Genomic DNA, 14,585 nt, shown 5'->3' on the forward strand with positions numbered 1-14,585 from the left:
AGAAACAAAAATAAGTGATATAAATCACCTCTTGACAACACAATGGGGTAGAGGAACAAACAGACCTAAATCCAGGTACTAGAAACTTTTGTGGGCTGGTTGCCCATGAAGTTTGGCCCTACTGCATGAATCAGCAGAAATGTGCCCTTTAGGTCAACTTGACTAATTATAATAGCAAAAGCACAAGTCCAGAAGCTAAGATACCTTTGCTTGAACACCCTCACCCACTGAACTTGCACAGTAAAATCAAAAGATACTGTAGCTTTAAATGAAGACAGGGATACCCTACACCAGTCAGCTTTAAGACAGGGGACTGTAAGCACCAGTGAGAAACTTGTGAACAATGAATATGCTAAACAATTTAATTTACAAAGTGTATTGTATGACTGTTCCAAGGCTGTGTGTGCTGGCTTTGTGGGAATACCCCCTAGCATCCCCTTCTGCACAGAACTGCTAGTAAATTGCTGGTGCGTCGACACTGTGTGTTACTGGCTTGCACAAGGGTAAACGAACCCTGTCTTGGGACAACACTGCTGCTGGACAGAAAGTTCTAAATTTGAAGTGTATCCACGAACCTTTTCTGCCTTGATTTTAAATCCAAGAGGAACAGTGCAAAAGAGGCAATGCCACAGCAAGCACACATTAAATCCTTACCTCTACCTCATGCTGGAAGACCTGTTAATACAACATATTTCCTAGGGCTTTAACTGATAATTTTTTTCTTTTCCAACAGAAAAGAGTCATCACTTTTCCCCTCCCTACAAAGAGGAAAATGCAATCATATGCTCCTACAGGATGTTGACTCCATAGGGAAAAAGACAAAGGCAAATAAATGTAACTGATAATAGAGGAGAAAATGAATACAAGATAAAAGGGTAACAAAGTGGAAGTCAAAGAATGGTCTTTTTCTTAAGGATGTCACAGGCAGGAAGGGAAAGATTTATATCCATTTTGAAGGCTGCTTATTTACTTGGAAAAACAAGGGCTGATTATAGCCATTTGTACTTGCGGATGGCTGGAAAGAAGCCTGCTGCTTCTGCAGTTTCAAGACTTTTATCTATAGCTGATTTCCCAGCAGGCCGTAGCCAGATTTCTACAGCTGTGAGAAAGACCAAGACTAAAGTGGAAAGAGCAACCTCTGATGCAGTGTCTGAGAGATCAAGGCACCTGCAGACTCAGTATAGTTCCTGGAAAGAATATGCAAAACATGACTGTGGTGTGAAAAGAATGGTTTTAGAGACCACCTTTAAAAGTCCACTGTGCAGTTCTGAGACTCAAAGGCATGTAACTGAATTACTCTGGTAATTATATTCCTTCAAATTTAAGTTCTACACTGCTCAGTTCATTACAGCATACCTACATAAATCTGTCTGCTTACTCTATTTATATGATCACCAAGATTTGGCACGTAAAATTTCTATCCACTGCAAGTTCCTTGGATATTTTTTGTGCTGTGTCCATCTTTCCCAGAACACTAGGAAAACATGTTCCTTGAGGAAGCCTGAGTCTACCTGTCACCTCCTTCTGCTTACATGTCATCACTCTGGACCAGCAGCTATCGTATAAGGCCTACTTAAGGGAAGTCCCTTGCATTGGCATATTTTTCTCTTCAATTCACAGAGATGAGCTCAGAAAACGTCACTGCTCTTTTCTAGTGAAAATAACTGCTGTGGTTTTCTATGACAGCCACCCTCAGCTCCACTGATTTTCCAATGCTCACAACAGGCTTTAACATACTGCAAGTAAGTGTTGAAAATAACCATTGCTCTACAATTGTTCAAATGTGTCTGCAGAGAACACATGCTGAAAGAGTCCCGGTAACATGCAGATCTGCGAACACTGGGCTCACCCAGCCTGGTTTTCCGTGCATTTGTACCTTGTGATTCACCTGAATTACTAACAGAACTTGAGCATTGCAGTTTAATGAGCACAGATCTTAGCAGAAACTGGTGACTAATCACTTAGTAAGCAGCAAAAGATTTTCGTTGCTGTTTGCCTATGAAAGACAGAACTGATTGTACAATGGATTCTTTTATACTGCCTGTTTCCTACAGCATGGACAGAGCATCTGTAACTTCCTTTACTTGTGCAGTGGATTGTCTGGTGTCTGACAGCAACAGAGGTTGGATTCTGGTCCTTCTCAACTGCCTCCTTTCAAAAAACTCACAACTTGACAACTGTGTGATTCCTGTTAATCTTGAATGTGCATATGTGCAAAGACATTTTTTATGGAAAAATGGTGAGTGTTTGTAGCAGGCTTGTTTCTTTAGAAAACAGTAAAACTGTTTAACAGTTCCTCACAGTTAGAAATGCAGAAGGAACGTTCAATTAACATAAATTACCTGGACAAAGACACACTGATCCCAAGCATATACAAGGGTGTTGGAGGGAAAGATGCTCATCTTCTCTCTCTGGTGACCAGGGACAGGACACAAGGAAACAGAATGAAGCTGCATCAGAGAAAGTTCAGATTTGATATTGGGAAAGCTTCTTCACTCGGGGTGGTCAATCACTGGAACAGGTTCCTCGGAGAAGTGGTTGTGGCACCAAGCCTGTCAAGAGTTCAAGGAGCATGTAGAGAATGCTCTCAGCCCTACGGTTTTGTTTCAGGTACTCCTGCCAGTAGCAGAGAGTTGAACTTGATGATCCACATGGGTCCCTTCCAACTTGAGATATTCTATGATTCTAAATCCTTACTGATATGCCAATCACAGGGAATCACACCTTAACAACAGAAAGGGATAGAGAAATTAATCCAGGGCAAGGGCTCCAGCTTCTTCGAGACTACAGAACTAAGGTTTTAAAAAGGGACTGGAAGGCTTAAAAAACCCCAAACCAACAAACCAAAAAACCAACCAAACAAAAAAAGCACCAAATACCTAGATAGTGAGGGCCAGCATTGTGAAATAATATCTCTTTTAGGTATAGCAGCTTCCACAACACACTGTACCAAAGCATTTCAAACAATTTTCAGCAGGCCTTTACTCCTATGGAGAAGAATATCCTGACTGCAGACCCTTTACCCATACAGAAAGAGCATTTCAGGATATGACTAAAAACAGGAAGCAATTACTCAATACTCAAGGCAGACTTATGAGTAAAGTATCTGGGAAGGGAAATTCTAGGTAACTGATCAAACGGCTGGAGGCAAAAGTATCTCACTATCATCCTGATTTATTATTATGTGCTGAGACATGTTTAGGATAAATTTAAAGGTGAGTGACAGCTAAATAAGATTAAACTGCATAACCTCTCCTACTAAAGTAGTATTCTTACTTGCTGAACTCTGGGTTCATTCCCCTTGTGATTACAAAATCATTGTCATTTAAGCATTACCATGTCACTCCAAATGCAATCCCTTTTCAATGCATGAACTCTGCCTTTTGAAGGGTGAACCTGGACAAAACCAGAACTGGTGTTTGCATTAGGTCCTATTATCTGTTAAGAAATACTTGTTATACCTGTCACAGAGAGCATGGCTTTTCATTGCAAAACACACAGAGCCAATGCACAAAAATGTGTTCAAACAGTCTGGTCTGTTTGAAAAACATTAATCAGTCCTGCTGTGGTAATTATCAGGATATGGGATGAAAAAAACTCCCAGGAGCCCCAGCAGAAAAACGAAGAGACGAAGAGGCTCCTAAACTAACTCAAACTATCCTATTTATTATCAAATGCTGTTAGACTGACCAACTTTTTACAAACGAAAATAAATAGGATGAAATTTGATCTTTGAAGAAGAAAGAGAATCACCACCAAGCCAACTTGCAGCTGCAAATTCCCATTTACCTTACTTCACACCATCCTCCTGTGTAGACATAGAGTGGAATAAATAACTCCACTGCTGAAGAAAGAGTCTTGCATACTGCTGCAGCCATACTAGGAAACATTCTCACAGTTACTGCTTTCAGTCTTTTCACAAAAAGCACAATGTATTTGTCTTTCTGGACTTCTCTTTCTGAAGACAGTTAAAACATAAGTTAAAACACAAGCACAGGTTCTAAACTAATGTAAATATGAATCATTGCACTACACTGAGAAAGAACAATGTTAAGTGGCATCCAGGGTGACCCCCTGGATGATTCCATAACTTCAAGCAAGTTTCATTAAAATCTGGGGCAGAAAGCTGAATTCTTCAGACTATGTGGATGTATGCCAAATTTTGAGCCTGTTTTACTGTAATAAAAACAAACACCTGGCAGATTAAAGCCATGAAGAATGAGGGGAGCAAGGTAGTATTTAAAGAACTGGAAGGATGCAGATTTCATTTAATCACAAAACACTCAAGTTCTGAAACATGCTGCATGATTGCATAATAATAGTTTTATTCATTTGCTGGTATGAGACCAGTTTACAGCAAAAATGAAGAACTGCTGTTGAACAACTATTTCACTGCCTTTCAGCAGGCATTTACAATTGCTACTCATTTGGATATCCACATTCACCTGGCTCTGGTTTTGTGTGTCTGAATCAATATTCCACACTATGGGAAAGGACTGGCCACGTGGTACATGTGGAAATAAGATAGCTAGAATGGGATGGAATTCACAGGAATGCAAAACCAAATGGACCTTTCTAACATTTCATTAGCCAAGGAGCAAACCAAGCAGGTCATTCGACACAGTTAAAAGGGAAAGCTGAGAACTGGTTCACATCACACCTATGTTCTTGTTATGTTAAGTTTCATCTAATGTATTGGCATGGTTGATTTGTGCCCATTAGCTTAAAACACCTTCACCAGACTACCTCAGGCCATTTTGCTCTCTTTTCACCTTTCCCAGGATGGCTGCAAGGGACACTTCTATATGAACAGTCATCAAAGGCAAGATAGAACATTCCAGGCTAAGTGGCTCACAAAAATGTGGGCCTTTGGAAATTACCTTCTATGAAGAACTGCCTTTATAATCCTTTCTCTGCTGCTCCCCAGCCTATTAATTTTTTTTCTGCTCCTGGGGGCAGAAATTGAACTTCCCCACCCTTGCTGTGGTTGTATCTTCAAATACTTCATAGAATCATAGAATTGCTTTGGTTGGAAAAGACCTTTAAGATCACTGACTGTCCATTAACCTAACACTGAGTCAGTCCAATGCTAAACCATGTCCCTTAGCACCACATCTGCACTGTCTTTTTAAACACCCCCAGGGATGGCAATTCAACCACTTCCCTGGGCTGCCTGTTCCAGCATTTAATCACCCTTTCAGTGAAGAAGTTTCTTCCAATATCCAAGATAAACCTTCCCTGGCACAACTTCAGCCCGTTTCCTCCTGTGCTATTGGTTAAGAGGGAGAAGAGACCACCTCTCCCCAACCGCCTTTCAGGCAGTTGTAGAGAGTGATTAGGTCTCCCCTCAGCCTCCTTTTCTCCAGACTAAACACCACAGTCCCCTCAGCCTCTCTCCTCATAGGACTTGTTCTCCAGACCCTTCACCAGCTTTGTTGCCCTTCTCTGGACTCACTCCTGCATGTCCATGTATTTCTTGTAGTGAGGGGCCCAAAACTGCCCATAGGATTCGAGGTGCAGTCTCACCAGTGCTGAGAACAGGGTCACAATCACTTCCCTACTCCTGCTAGTCACACTATTGCTGACACAAGCCAGGATGCTCTTGGCCTCCCTGGCCACCTGGGCACACTGCTGGCTCATGTTCAGCCAGCTGCTGCTCAACACCCCCAGATCTTTCTGTGCTGGGCAGCTTTACAGCCACTCTTCCCCAAGCCTGTAGCACTGCATGGGGTTGTTGTGACCCCATTTCACTTCTTAAGTTAAATGGAAGAAACAGAATCAAGCATATGCATACACACACCAACATAATGCATACAGTTTTTCACATGGAGATCCAAGGACACCAGGGCACAGAAACATGAACTGTAACTGAAATACATCAATTGTTCTGCCTCAAGGTGGGAAAACACCAGTAAAAAGCCATTCTTATTCAGCTGTGAGACTGCAGGAAGAAAAGCAGCATTTCTGAGAAAAAAAACAAAAACAAATGCATTTGGAACAGAGAAAAAAGAAAAACATGCTTTCAGAGCAAGGCCCACTTTTTTGTAACAGTAAAGGTGCTGGTTTTGTTAACCTCAAAATGGAAATAGCTTCATATAGCCATACCACAAATACTGTTATCACCCTCTGTCTCCTCAGACCTTCCTGCTGTCTGAAGCAAAAGGAACAAGTGTCTGCTCTCCAGGGTAGTTTCTCCTGCTGCCAGGAACTGCAGTTATGGAGGTGCTTTGCAATGTTGACACTCATTCCTTTCATCTAGAGCTCAGCACTGAGATCACCAACTGATTCCACAGTGTCCTCGGAATGTCATCCAAAGGCACCAGCTTTGTCCTTTAAAGCAATGCAAAGGTTCTGTATTTCAGAGACTTTCTTAACTTCCGAGCAATGCTGCCACTAGGAACAGAAAAACTTCCATCTGTCCTAGAGATCACGGATCTGCCAGCTCATGCTGGACTCTGGCTGATTTCTGTTGAATATGAAATGGCCCTGCAAAATAATGCAATACCTGGCAAACTGCTAACAGTTAAATCTGAGCCCACATTAAAGAAATCTCATAAAAATATTTAAAGGACCCATTAGTGACATGTAGTGGAAAGTGCATTTTACAATGAAAGTTTTTTCATTTTATAAGCAGTTCCAATTATGAGCATAAATGCTGGAGTGAATGTTATCTCAGTATCACAGAAAAAAAAAAAGATAAAAAATAGTTCAACATAAGCTTAAACAGAATTGTTTAACCTGGGCTAACAATCTCCTGTTTCTTCTGCAGACAAAAACACTTGGGAGACAATTGGTATTATCTAAACCTCTCAACATAGTCCCATGAATGAGGATAGATCCACAGTAAAAACAGAGAAGCTTCAGTTGGCTTTACATTACTTGGCCTGGGTGTATCTGAGGAAGCACAGCAAAAAACATTGGAAGAAAAAAGAATAATCTTTGTGTTAATTGAAAGAACAGCAGTGAAGGATCATTAGAAATGTCTCTAGAATTTCTTGAACTATGAGGGTGTGATTATGTCAATGTTGCAATTAGCTTGGTATGATTCTATGTGTAAAATACAGAGCTGCTGTGTCATTCCATAAACTTAAGTAAAAGGATTATAAATCTGCAACAACATCACATCTATAGACGCACACCTCTAACTCCAAAGCCCCACCCAAGGTGGCAGCTGCTAGGACTATCTTCTCCTAAGACATATTTTTGGAAACCAGCTATCTGCATCAGAAGTCCAAAAGATGATATTTGCAGTGAAACCCTTTCTAGCATAATGGCATACTTCCCTCTCATGAAATGTCAGAGAACTGGCCTTCATTAGCAGTACTCCAAAAACAGACTGATTTCACTGCACAAGCTTGTTTCTGGAACAGACAAAACTAAGCACAGCCAATATAATTTCATGCTGTTCTTTTGGTTTAGCCCTGTAATGGCTGTTCTGAGTAGAACTTTCCAGATCCTTCTTCTATCCTAGCTACTCCTTTTCTTCACTCTCCCTAAAAATTAATTTAAAAAACATAATTGGAAAGCTTGGGAGAAACAGAGCAATGTTTCTGAAAGACAGAGGGTCTAACAAACAAACTGTTAACATGTGCACAATTATCAGAGGAAGGCATGGCTAAATTATTTCTCTATGCTTTCCCACATTAATGTGAAACAGATGTAGATGTAAGAAAGATAAGTACACAACAGATGAAGACAGGCTCACAGCCAGAGGTAGGTCTGCCAAGAGTGACAAAGGAGGCAGAGGAAAAGCAGGAAACTTGTATGACTGTAGCTGTTTTTGAGAACTTAGGACGGCAGGGAGACCTGCCTCATTGCATCTCCGTTATGGGTCCATTCCTGGCCATTAATACAGTGCACTGCTCTGCTGTGCAGAGATGTCCAAATCAATCACTAAATACATTATCTAAGTCCCAGCAGAAGTGTGAATGTTTTCTAAGCAGCCTTGCTCTAAAAACTATACATTAAGAAATTACAAGGTAAAGAAGAGGCACACAGGAAAGAAATTCCTTGTTGAAGGTCATATGAAGCCACTGGCAAGATGGGCTTTATGTTCCTGGTCCTGCATTACATACTGTAACACTGCTGGTCTTAAGTAACAGCAGCTGAGTGTGAACAGTTAAGTTTTTCTTTCTCAGGCAGTGAAGGAAAACAGTATCAACTGCTAATCACTAATGCAGACAAAGGTTTTCTTACTCAGCTACTAACTACTTAAAACTTACTAACTTGAAGGGCAGATTTAGCTAGACTGCAGAAATGCCATCAGCTCAGGCCTGAAAAAAGCACCCCCAGTAAGATGCAGCACTGGCAAGCTCTCTCACGTATTTGTATATCTCCATTACGTGGATTGTAATTCCTTTTGCTACCAACTATGAAGTCTGCTGTTACAATTTAAAATACCCTTTTAAAAACACTTGTCCTGGTTTGAGCCAGGATAAAGCCAGTGTTCCTTTTACAGACTTTTTTTTTTCCTTCAGTAAGGTCTCTTTTAACTAGCAGCACTCATTCCAGCCAGTGGACTGATAATGTTGGAATGTTTATGTTACTGCTGAGATGCCAAGGTCACTTCACTTTGCTGCCACAGAGGCTGTTGGAGCAGAAGAGTTGTTATCTGCAGCCCTCCCATAGGGATGAGTGGACTAGATGGACATAAAAACTGACTAAAGTATTCCACTCCATGTATGTCTACATAAGCTTGGTGTAAAGTCAGGGATCATGGAAATCAAGCCCCGTCCTGCTTCTTCCCTTCTCTCCCATCCATGGCCAGCACCCAGGGAGGACTCCATTCATCCATTACCATTGATCCCCAGGCTCGTGCACTCCTGACCCATCACAACTCTCCCCTCAGCTCCTGTCTGCTCTGCTGCTCCCTCTGGCACCTCTGGGACTTTTCACGACTGTTCACAGCTCAGGAGATGCTGTGGGAGTTGCTGGGGGTGGGGAGAGGCAATAGGGTTTTGCACATTCCTGCACATACTTATATATAATTGTAAATAATTTTGTCATTAGTGTTTAATCAAAGCTGTCCAGTTTAGTTTTCAATCCAGAGAGTGTCTCTCCTTAATTCTCTATCTCCTTCCCTACCTTGTGGGATGGGGAGGAGATTGAGAGTACTGCACTGTTGTCACTGGTGCCACTGGTTCAATTGCCCATCCTGAGTTAAACTGTGACAACACCAAAAAAGAAATTACAGAACGTAGAGAGACAGAACATCTAAAATCATAAAGCTAGCAGGAATCAGAAACATTTAGAATTCCAAAAACAGGCATCATATATTCCAACTAGTAAAACACAAAACTGAGAAAAAAACCAAAACTCTTGTTTCTTTATTTTACCAGTTAACAGAACAATTTTTTCTAATATAACTCATAGTAACTTCTGAACAGGAGTGGAAGTAATCAAAGGCTCTTCATTCTTACAGAAGGAAAAAAATATTAATTAGGAGTATGGCATAGAAAATCAGTTAATTGTACTTTACTAAGTGACTCAAACCAGGTGTTCCACACCAGTTTGTTAGCCAGAAAATTATTAAGGGTTTTACTCAGCTGTAATTATAGAGATTAGCAAAACTGCATGTAACACAGGTAGGTCCCTATTTAATTTAGTTTCACATGCCATTAAAGCTACTCAGCTTTTTGGCAAATTGCAGTTTTATAGATTGATGTATTATTTGCAATTATTGCTAATTGCTATGAGCAATGATTGCATTATCTTTGGAACACATCAGTTGCTGACACTATTTATGTGACAATTTCATGGCTAACAACTCTGTACCTGTTTGTGAAGTATCAGTACCCAGAAGTGACTGACAGAAGTCTTCTACCTTTAAACTTGGAAATCCAATAGGCACTCTATGTGATATAAGGGTTGATCTGTATCTTTCTCATAATGGGCCAGTTGATCCTCAGACAGTCTCCATTGGATCTTTTTATTCATGTAATAAAATACAAGGCAGACACTCATTATCAGGCATTCCTGTGTTTGGAATAGCTGAAGGCCTGTGGCCAACATGTAGGACACATGATAATGTCTTGGACAGAAACCTGCTTGTGAGGGAAGGTTCTTCTTTATATACCATACCACCTGAGAACAAGGGGAGACAATAAACACCTCACTTCCAGTAACAAACACATTTCAACTGCCCATGTTATAGTACGTATGTGCTGTGCAGGTATGTCCATACCCCACAGATGCTGGCTTTGGTAAGAAGAGTGCATTTTCTCTGTGCTAACTTCAGGGCATAGCACATCACAGAAGAGAATCATTTTCAGTCTCTAGGAATGATGATGTAATCCTTGTTTGTGCCATGTCCATTGTAGCAGACAGATGTACAGCCTCACAGGCTACAGCAGCAGGTGGGGAGTGCACTGTGCTGTGGAGATAAGAGCTGGAGAAAGAGAAAAAAAACCCCAACAGTTAAAAAAAAAAACCAACCTAAAAATCATTTGAGACTCATACATGGACCTGACAAGAGATCTTGCATCACTCATACTGATGAGAAAAATGACAGTTTTTTTAAGACCTAAGGTGCTGGTATAAATTCTGAACATTACAGCCGGTGCAAGATGGGTAGGAAGCAATCCCATGGGGTCTGAGCACTCCCTGACCTATGCTAACCTTGGCATTAGCAACCTTCATGCTCAATGCATATCTTCACAAAGCTGAAGTCTTGGCACTGTCCTTATGCATCTGAATAGGCATCACATGTAAAAGGAAGCAAAGGATTAGGAGGATTGAAGCAAGGTGGGTATGTCACAGAGCACCTTAATAATAACAATTATAGCCTAATGCATTTTTTAATTAAAAAAATTAGTACTATATAAGGACATCAGCAGTCAGGCTGGGTGCCCTGTGAATTCAGTGTCAGACTTCAACTCACTGCCGAGCCATTAAAACTGCTGCCAGCACCATGCTAGGGGGAATTCTCAATCTGTCCCACTGCAGTAATTTAATCCCTGAGGCAGAAGACATGTAGCAAGCTGGTAAGCACTTGAATACAGTGGTTCTTTGTGACAGAAGCTACAGAACAGGAAAGTTTACAGGGACCCCAAGAAATATTCCAAGACCATTCTCACCTGACACCATGGCAGTATCAGCTGTAGCTGCATGATTCCTGACAAAGGTTTGCTTAACCTGCTCTTGCAGACTACCGAGAAGCCATGGTTTCACAGCATTTGCAGCAATCTGTTCCCATGCCTCCCTCTCCTACCGTTCAGAAGCACATGGGTATACTGCCCATGGATGGTACCTGTACCATGGGCATTATGGACAGGAGAAAGCAGGTCTTTCTATAAAGGCATTTTCTATATTTGTGTATCACGCTTCTCGGCAGTCTCCTCTCTGCCAGGCTTAGCAACCCACTGTGAGTCCACCCTACTTGCAGCTGGATCAGAAGGATCTCATGTTTCTCATTGAGCTTCTCTGTCTCTTTCTTCCAATGGGCTACCTTTCTTTGGAGAACAGTGCCTCATACAGGCCTGTGGGTTTACAACTGGAGAGGGCAGAATGCTGACTTCACATGTTTTTTTTCAAATTATGTTTTTAATCAGAAATGCGTTAAATTGATACTTATTTGAAACTACAAGAGTATTTGTTATTTCTGAACATTATGGTTCCTTCTTTTGAGCACTATGAAAGGTCTTCTCACAAATGACATCTGGGGTTTCCCAACTCCAACTCTAACTGTGATGGGGCAGCTTTAATCTCTGCCTAAATCTCTCTGATATTCTCTAAAACAAAATGGAGTCCAAAATTTTTCTGTAGGTGGGATCAAGGGCCTAGAAGATACTTGTTGAATTATCAAGTCTTGGTCCTTGACACTACATCACATTACAGCATGACCTCTGTCAAATGTACTCGATGTGCTCAGCTCCCAAAGGATGTCACCTGAGGTTTTTTTGCTCTCACTCCTTTTAAAAGAAGACTGAAATGGAAGTTCAGGACTTAATCTTCTCTACTTATTCACAACTGGTTCATACTCATACATGCTTCTTCCAGGACTGTCTGTTATCTTATATAATTCTCCTATCACTGTGATTCTAATTGATTGGACATAGTTTCAAAAACTACTTACATCCCTCTCACATTTTTGCCAGAGAAACTGAAATAACTGAGAAGCCTTTCACACCATGACAGCCTAGAACCACCTTTCCTCCTGTAATACGTAAGTCCTCTGCCAGGACTGCTAGTTTAAACACCAAGACAGTTACAGCCCATTCTGCCTCAAACGTCAAAGCTGATTCTGACAAGGTTTTTTAAAAAAAAAAACACTACACCAATCAGGACTGTAAGCTCAAGTTTACCACTACATACTATTGCCAAGGAAATCCTGGGATGCTGTTCTTTAATTACTTATAGAAAGACACCATGGAACCTTTATGTCGAAATTCAGATTGTAAGAACTGATATTTAGACAACTACAAATAATCCAAATAATCCTACTTTCTCCAGCCTTATATAAGACTAGATTCTCTTATTTCTGAATGCCAAATAAGCAGCTTTAACTAATCAATGCTCTATACTCCACATACCTCAAGCAGGAGACTTCTGGCCTTTCGAGGGATGTAAGTCAAAAGATTATTCTTAGATATTAAACTATGTCAAAGATTTTTTTTTTACTCAAGAGATTTTAAAAATACTTAGATATTCAGTGATTACTTAAGGGCACATATTTGTTTTATCTCTGAAAGGAAGACAGTATTAAAGTTACTGCCCCTGCACAAAGGATCATGAAACAGAGGAAACCAATTTCTTAAAAATTTCTAGCTCATTTTTATTGTAGCCTTTAGCTGAAGACCAACACTACTGAAAAACAATCCTTTTAGGCCATTTGGAGAGACTATAAATTGGGTCCTTACATTAGAAAAATACCTCACCATTTCTGCTGGTATGACTTCACTTTTAGAGTAGCACAGAATATGAACTTTGTTACCATTAAATCAAAACACCTCTCAACTAAATTCCTAGTGCTACTCACTGTCTGAATCTTTTCTTTATTAAGATGAGCCCCATACTTTTCAGATGTTTTGCCAGTGATTGCAAAGATATAGTGAGGATCACTTCAAGCAGTAGTGGGCACTGAAGGAACTCCTGATAACAGTTTCTAACAACTCAAGAGGCCTAAACCAAGCAGGTTGGTAAGAAAAACTACCTGAAAAGAAAAACATGTAAACCTTGTGCAGGAGGACTACAAAACTGGAGTTAATAACAATACATACCATGCTGCAGAAAATGACAGGAACAGTATAAGACAGACAGCAGCAACTGACCCTAATCCAACAGCAGTCATGTAGTGCAGAGTGGGTGATAAATCTGAAAGAAAAATATAAAACAATTCAAAGAAATACCAAATACGGTAGCAACTGTAGTCTGGTGACTAACGAGCTGGTTCAGCTCACAGCTGAAGTACTGTAAAAAACCTAAGAAGCTGGATTTACTGCTCAGTCAAGTAGTAGTTACTGTCCAGTTGACAAAGTAAGATAATATGGTGTCTTTGTCAAAAGTCATTATACTTCTCCATTCCTCTGTTTCCTGCATTTTTCCCCCTCCAAATATCAACAATTGACTTAATATCAACATCATTCTCCTATCACTGGAACTTTCATTCAATTTCATATGCCAAGGTGGCCTCTGGTTCCAAAAAATTCTCATTCATTATTAAATGGCTCAGTGCATCTCCTTCAAAATTTTTACAATCTGGGCATGATTTTTCAATTCTCTTCTCTTCCCTTCCCTTCTCCCAAGTGACAGAATAGAAATAAACCTGGCAATTGCAGTCTTACCCCAACCTGTAATACCAGAAGCCACCGAGGGATGAAATAGGCAGCTTACAGCAAATTGCTATCAAAACTCAAATTACTAAAAACTACTGGTAAACATAACCTGAAGAACAGAAACTCAGTCCCTTCCAGCCACTCCCACACTGTTTTCAGCACTAGTCAAGGGCTACCTATTTCTTATTGGATTTCCCACTGACATCTGTGTTGCTGGATCTTATTTCTGCAAGATTCCACAACTCCACCTGCTTTCAAATCTTGCAAGCATGAGTACTTATGTTTAAGAAAAAAAAGTAATATAATAAATTTCTGCAAATACGGTACTTACTCAGTGAACCTACTGTATATGTCCACAATAGAATTTAAGAGCTTGAACACCAGAAGAGCAACTTGTCTTATTTAAATTGAACTCTGTTTTAGGCTCATCTGAATGTACAGACACAAAACTGTCTGGCCGTTCACCTGGAACACCCTCAACAATTGATCTGAACCAGCAAAAATTATACAGAGCCATAAGGAGAACCTGACTGGTTTACCACCTTTCTTAACAGTGCACAGTGAAGCATGGTACACTGAAGCAAGGCTTCTATCTGTGTGCAGCACCTCGCACCTGTAAACTTGCTGTGATTCTGGAAAAAAAAAGAAATTAAGACAGGCACCCTAAACTGAAAATCTATTTAACCTACCAGCACGTTCAGTTTTGGCAGAAGTTACACATGGCCTTATATCGCTGCCTCGTCAGTTACCATAAGGAAGTTATGCATCTCCAGAGTAGATGTCAGTCCTCCATAAAGATGAGAGAATTGTCTT

At 40.5% G+C, this 14,585-nt stretch overlaps 1 protein-coding gene across 1 annotated transcript in view; it reads right to left on the minus strand.

Annotated features, from left to right (window-relative positions):
- Nucleotides 1-10,248: 10,248 nt before the first annotated feature.
- The window catches only part of SUSD1 (sushi domain containing 1), a 41,908-nt gene continuing 37,571 nt past the window's right edge, over nt 10,249-14,585 (minus strand). The window contains exons 15-16 of the mRNA XM_010005470.1: nt 13,218-13,311; nt 10,249-10,387 (exon numbers count right to left, since the gene is read on the minus strand). Coding sequence (XP_010003772.1) covers nt 10,249-10,387; nt 13,218-13,311 — 233 coding nt within the window. The remainder of the gene's footprint in view (nt 10,388-13,217; nt 13,312-14,585) is intronic.

Source organism: Chaetura pelagica, unplaced genomic scaffold (genome assembly GCF_000747805.2).
Source record: "Chaetura pelagica isolate M959 unplaced genomic scaffold, ChaPel_1.0 scaffold349, whole genome shotgun sequence".
In the NCBI taxonomy this organism is placed as follows: domain Eukaryota; kingdom Metazoa; phylum Chordata; class Aves; order Apodiformes; family Apodidae; genus Chaetura; species Chaetura pelagica.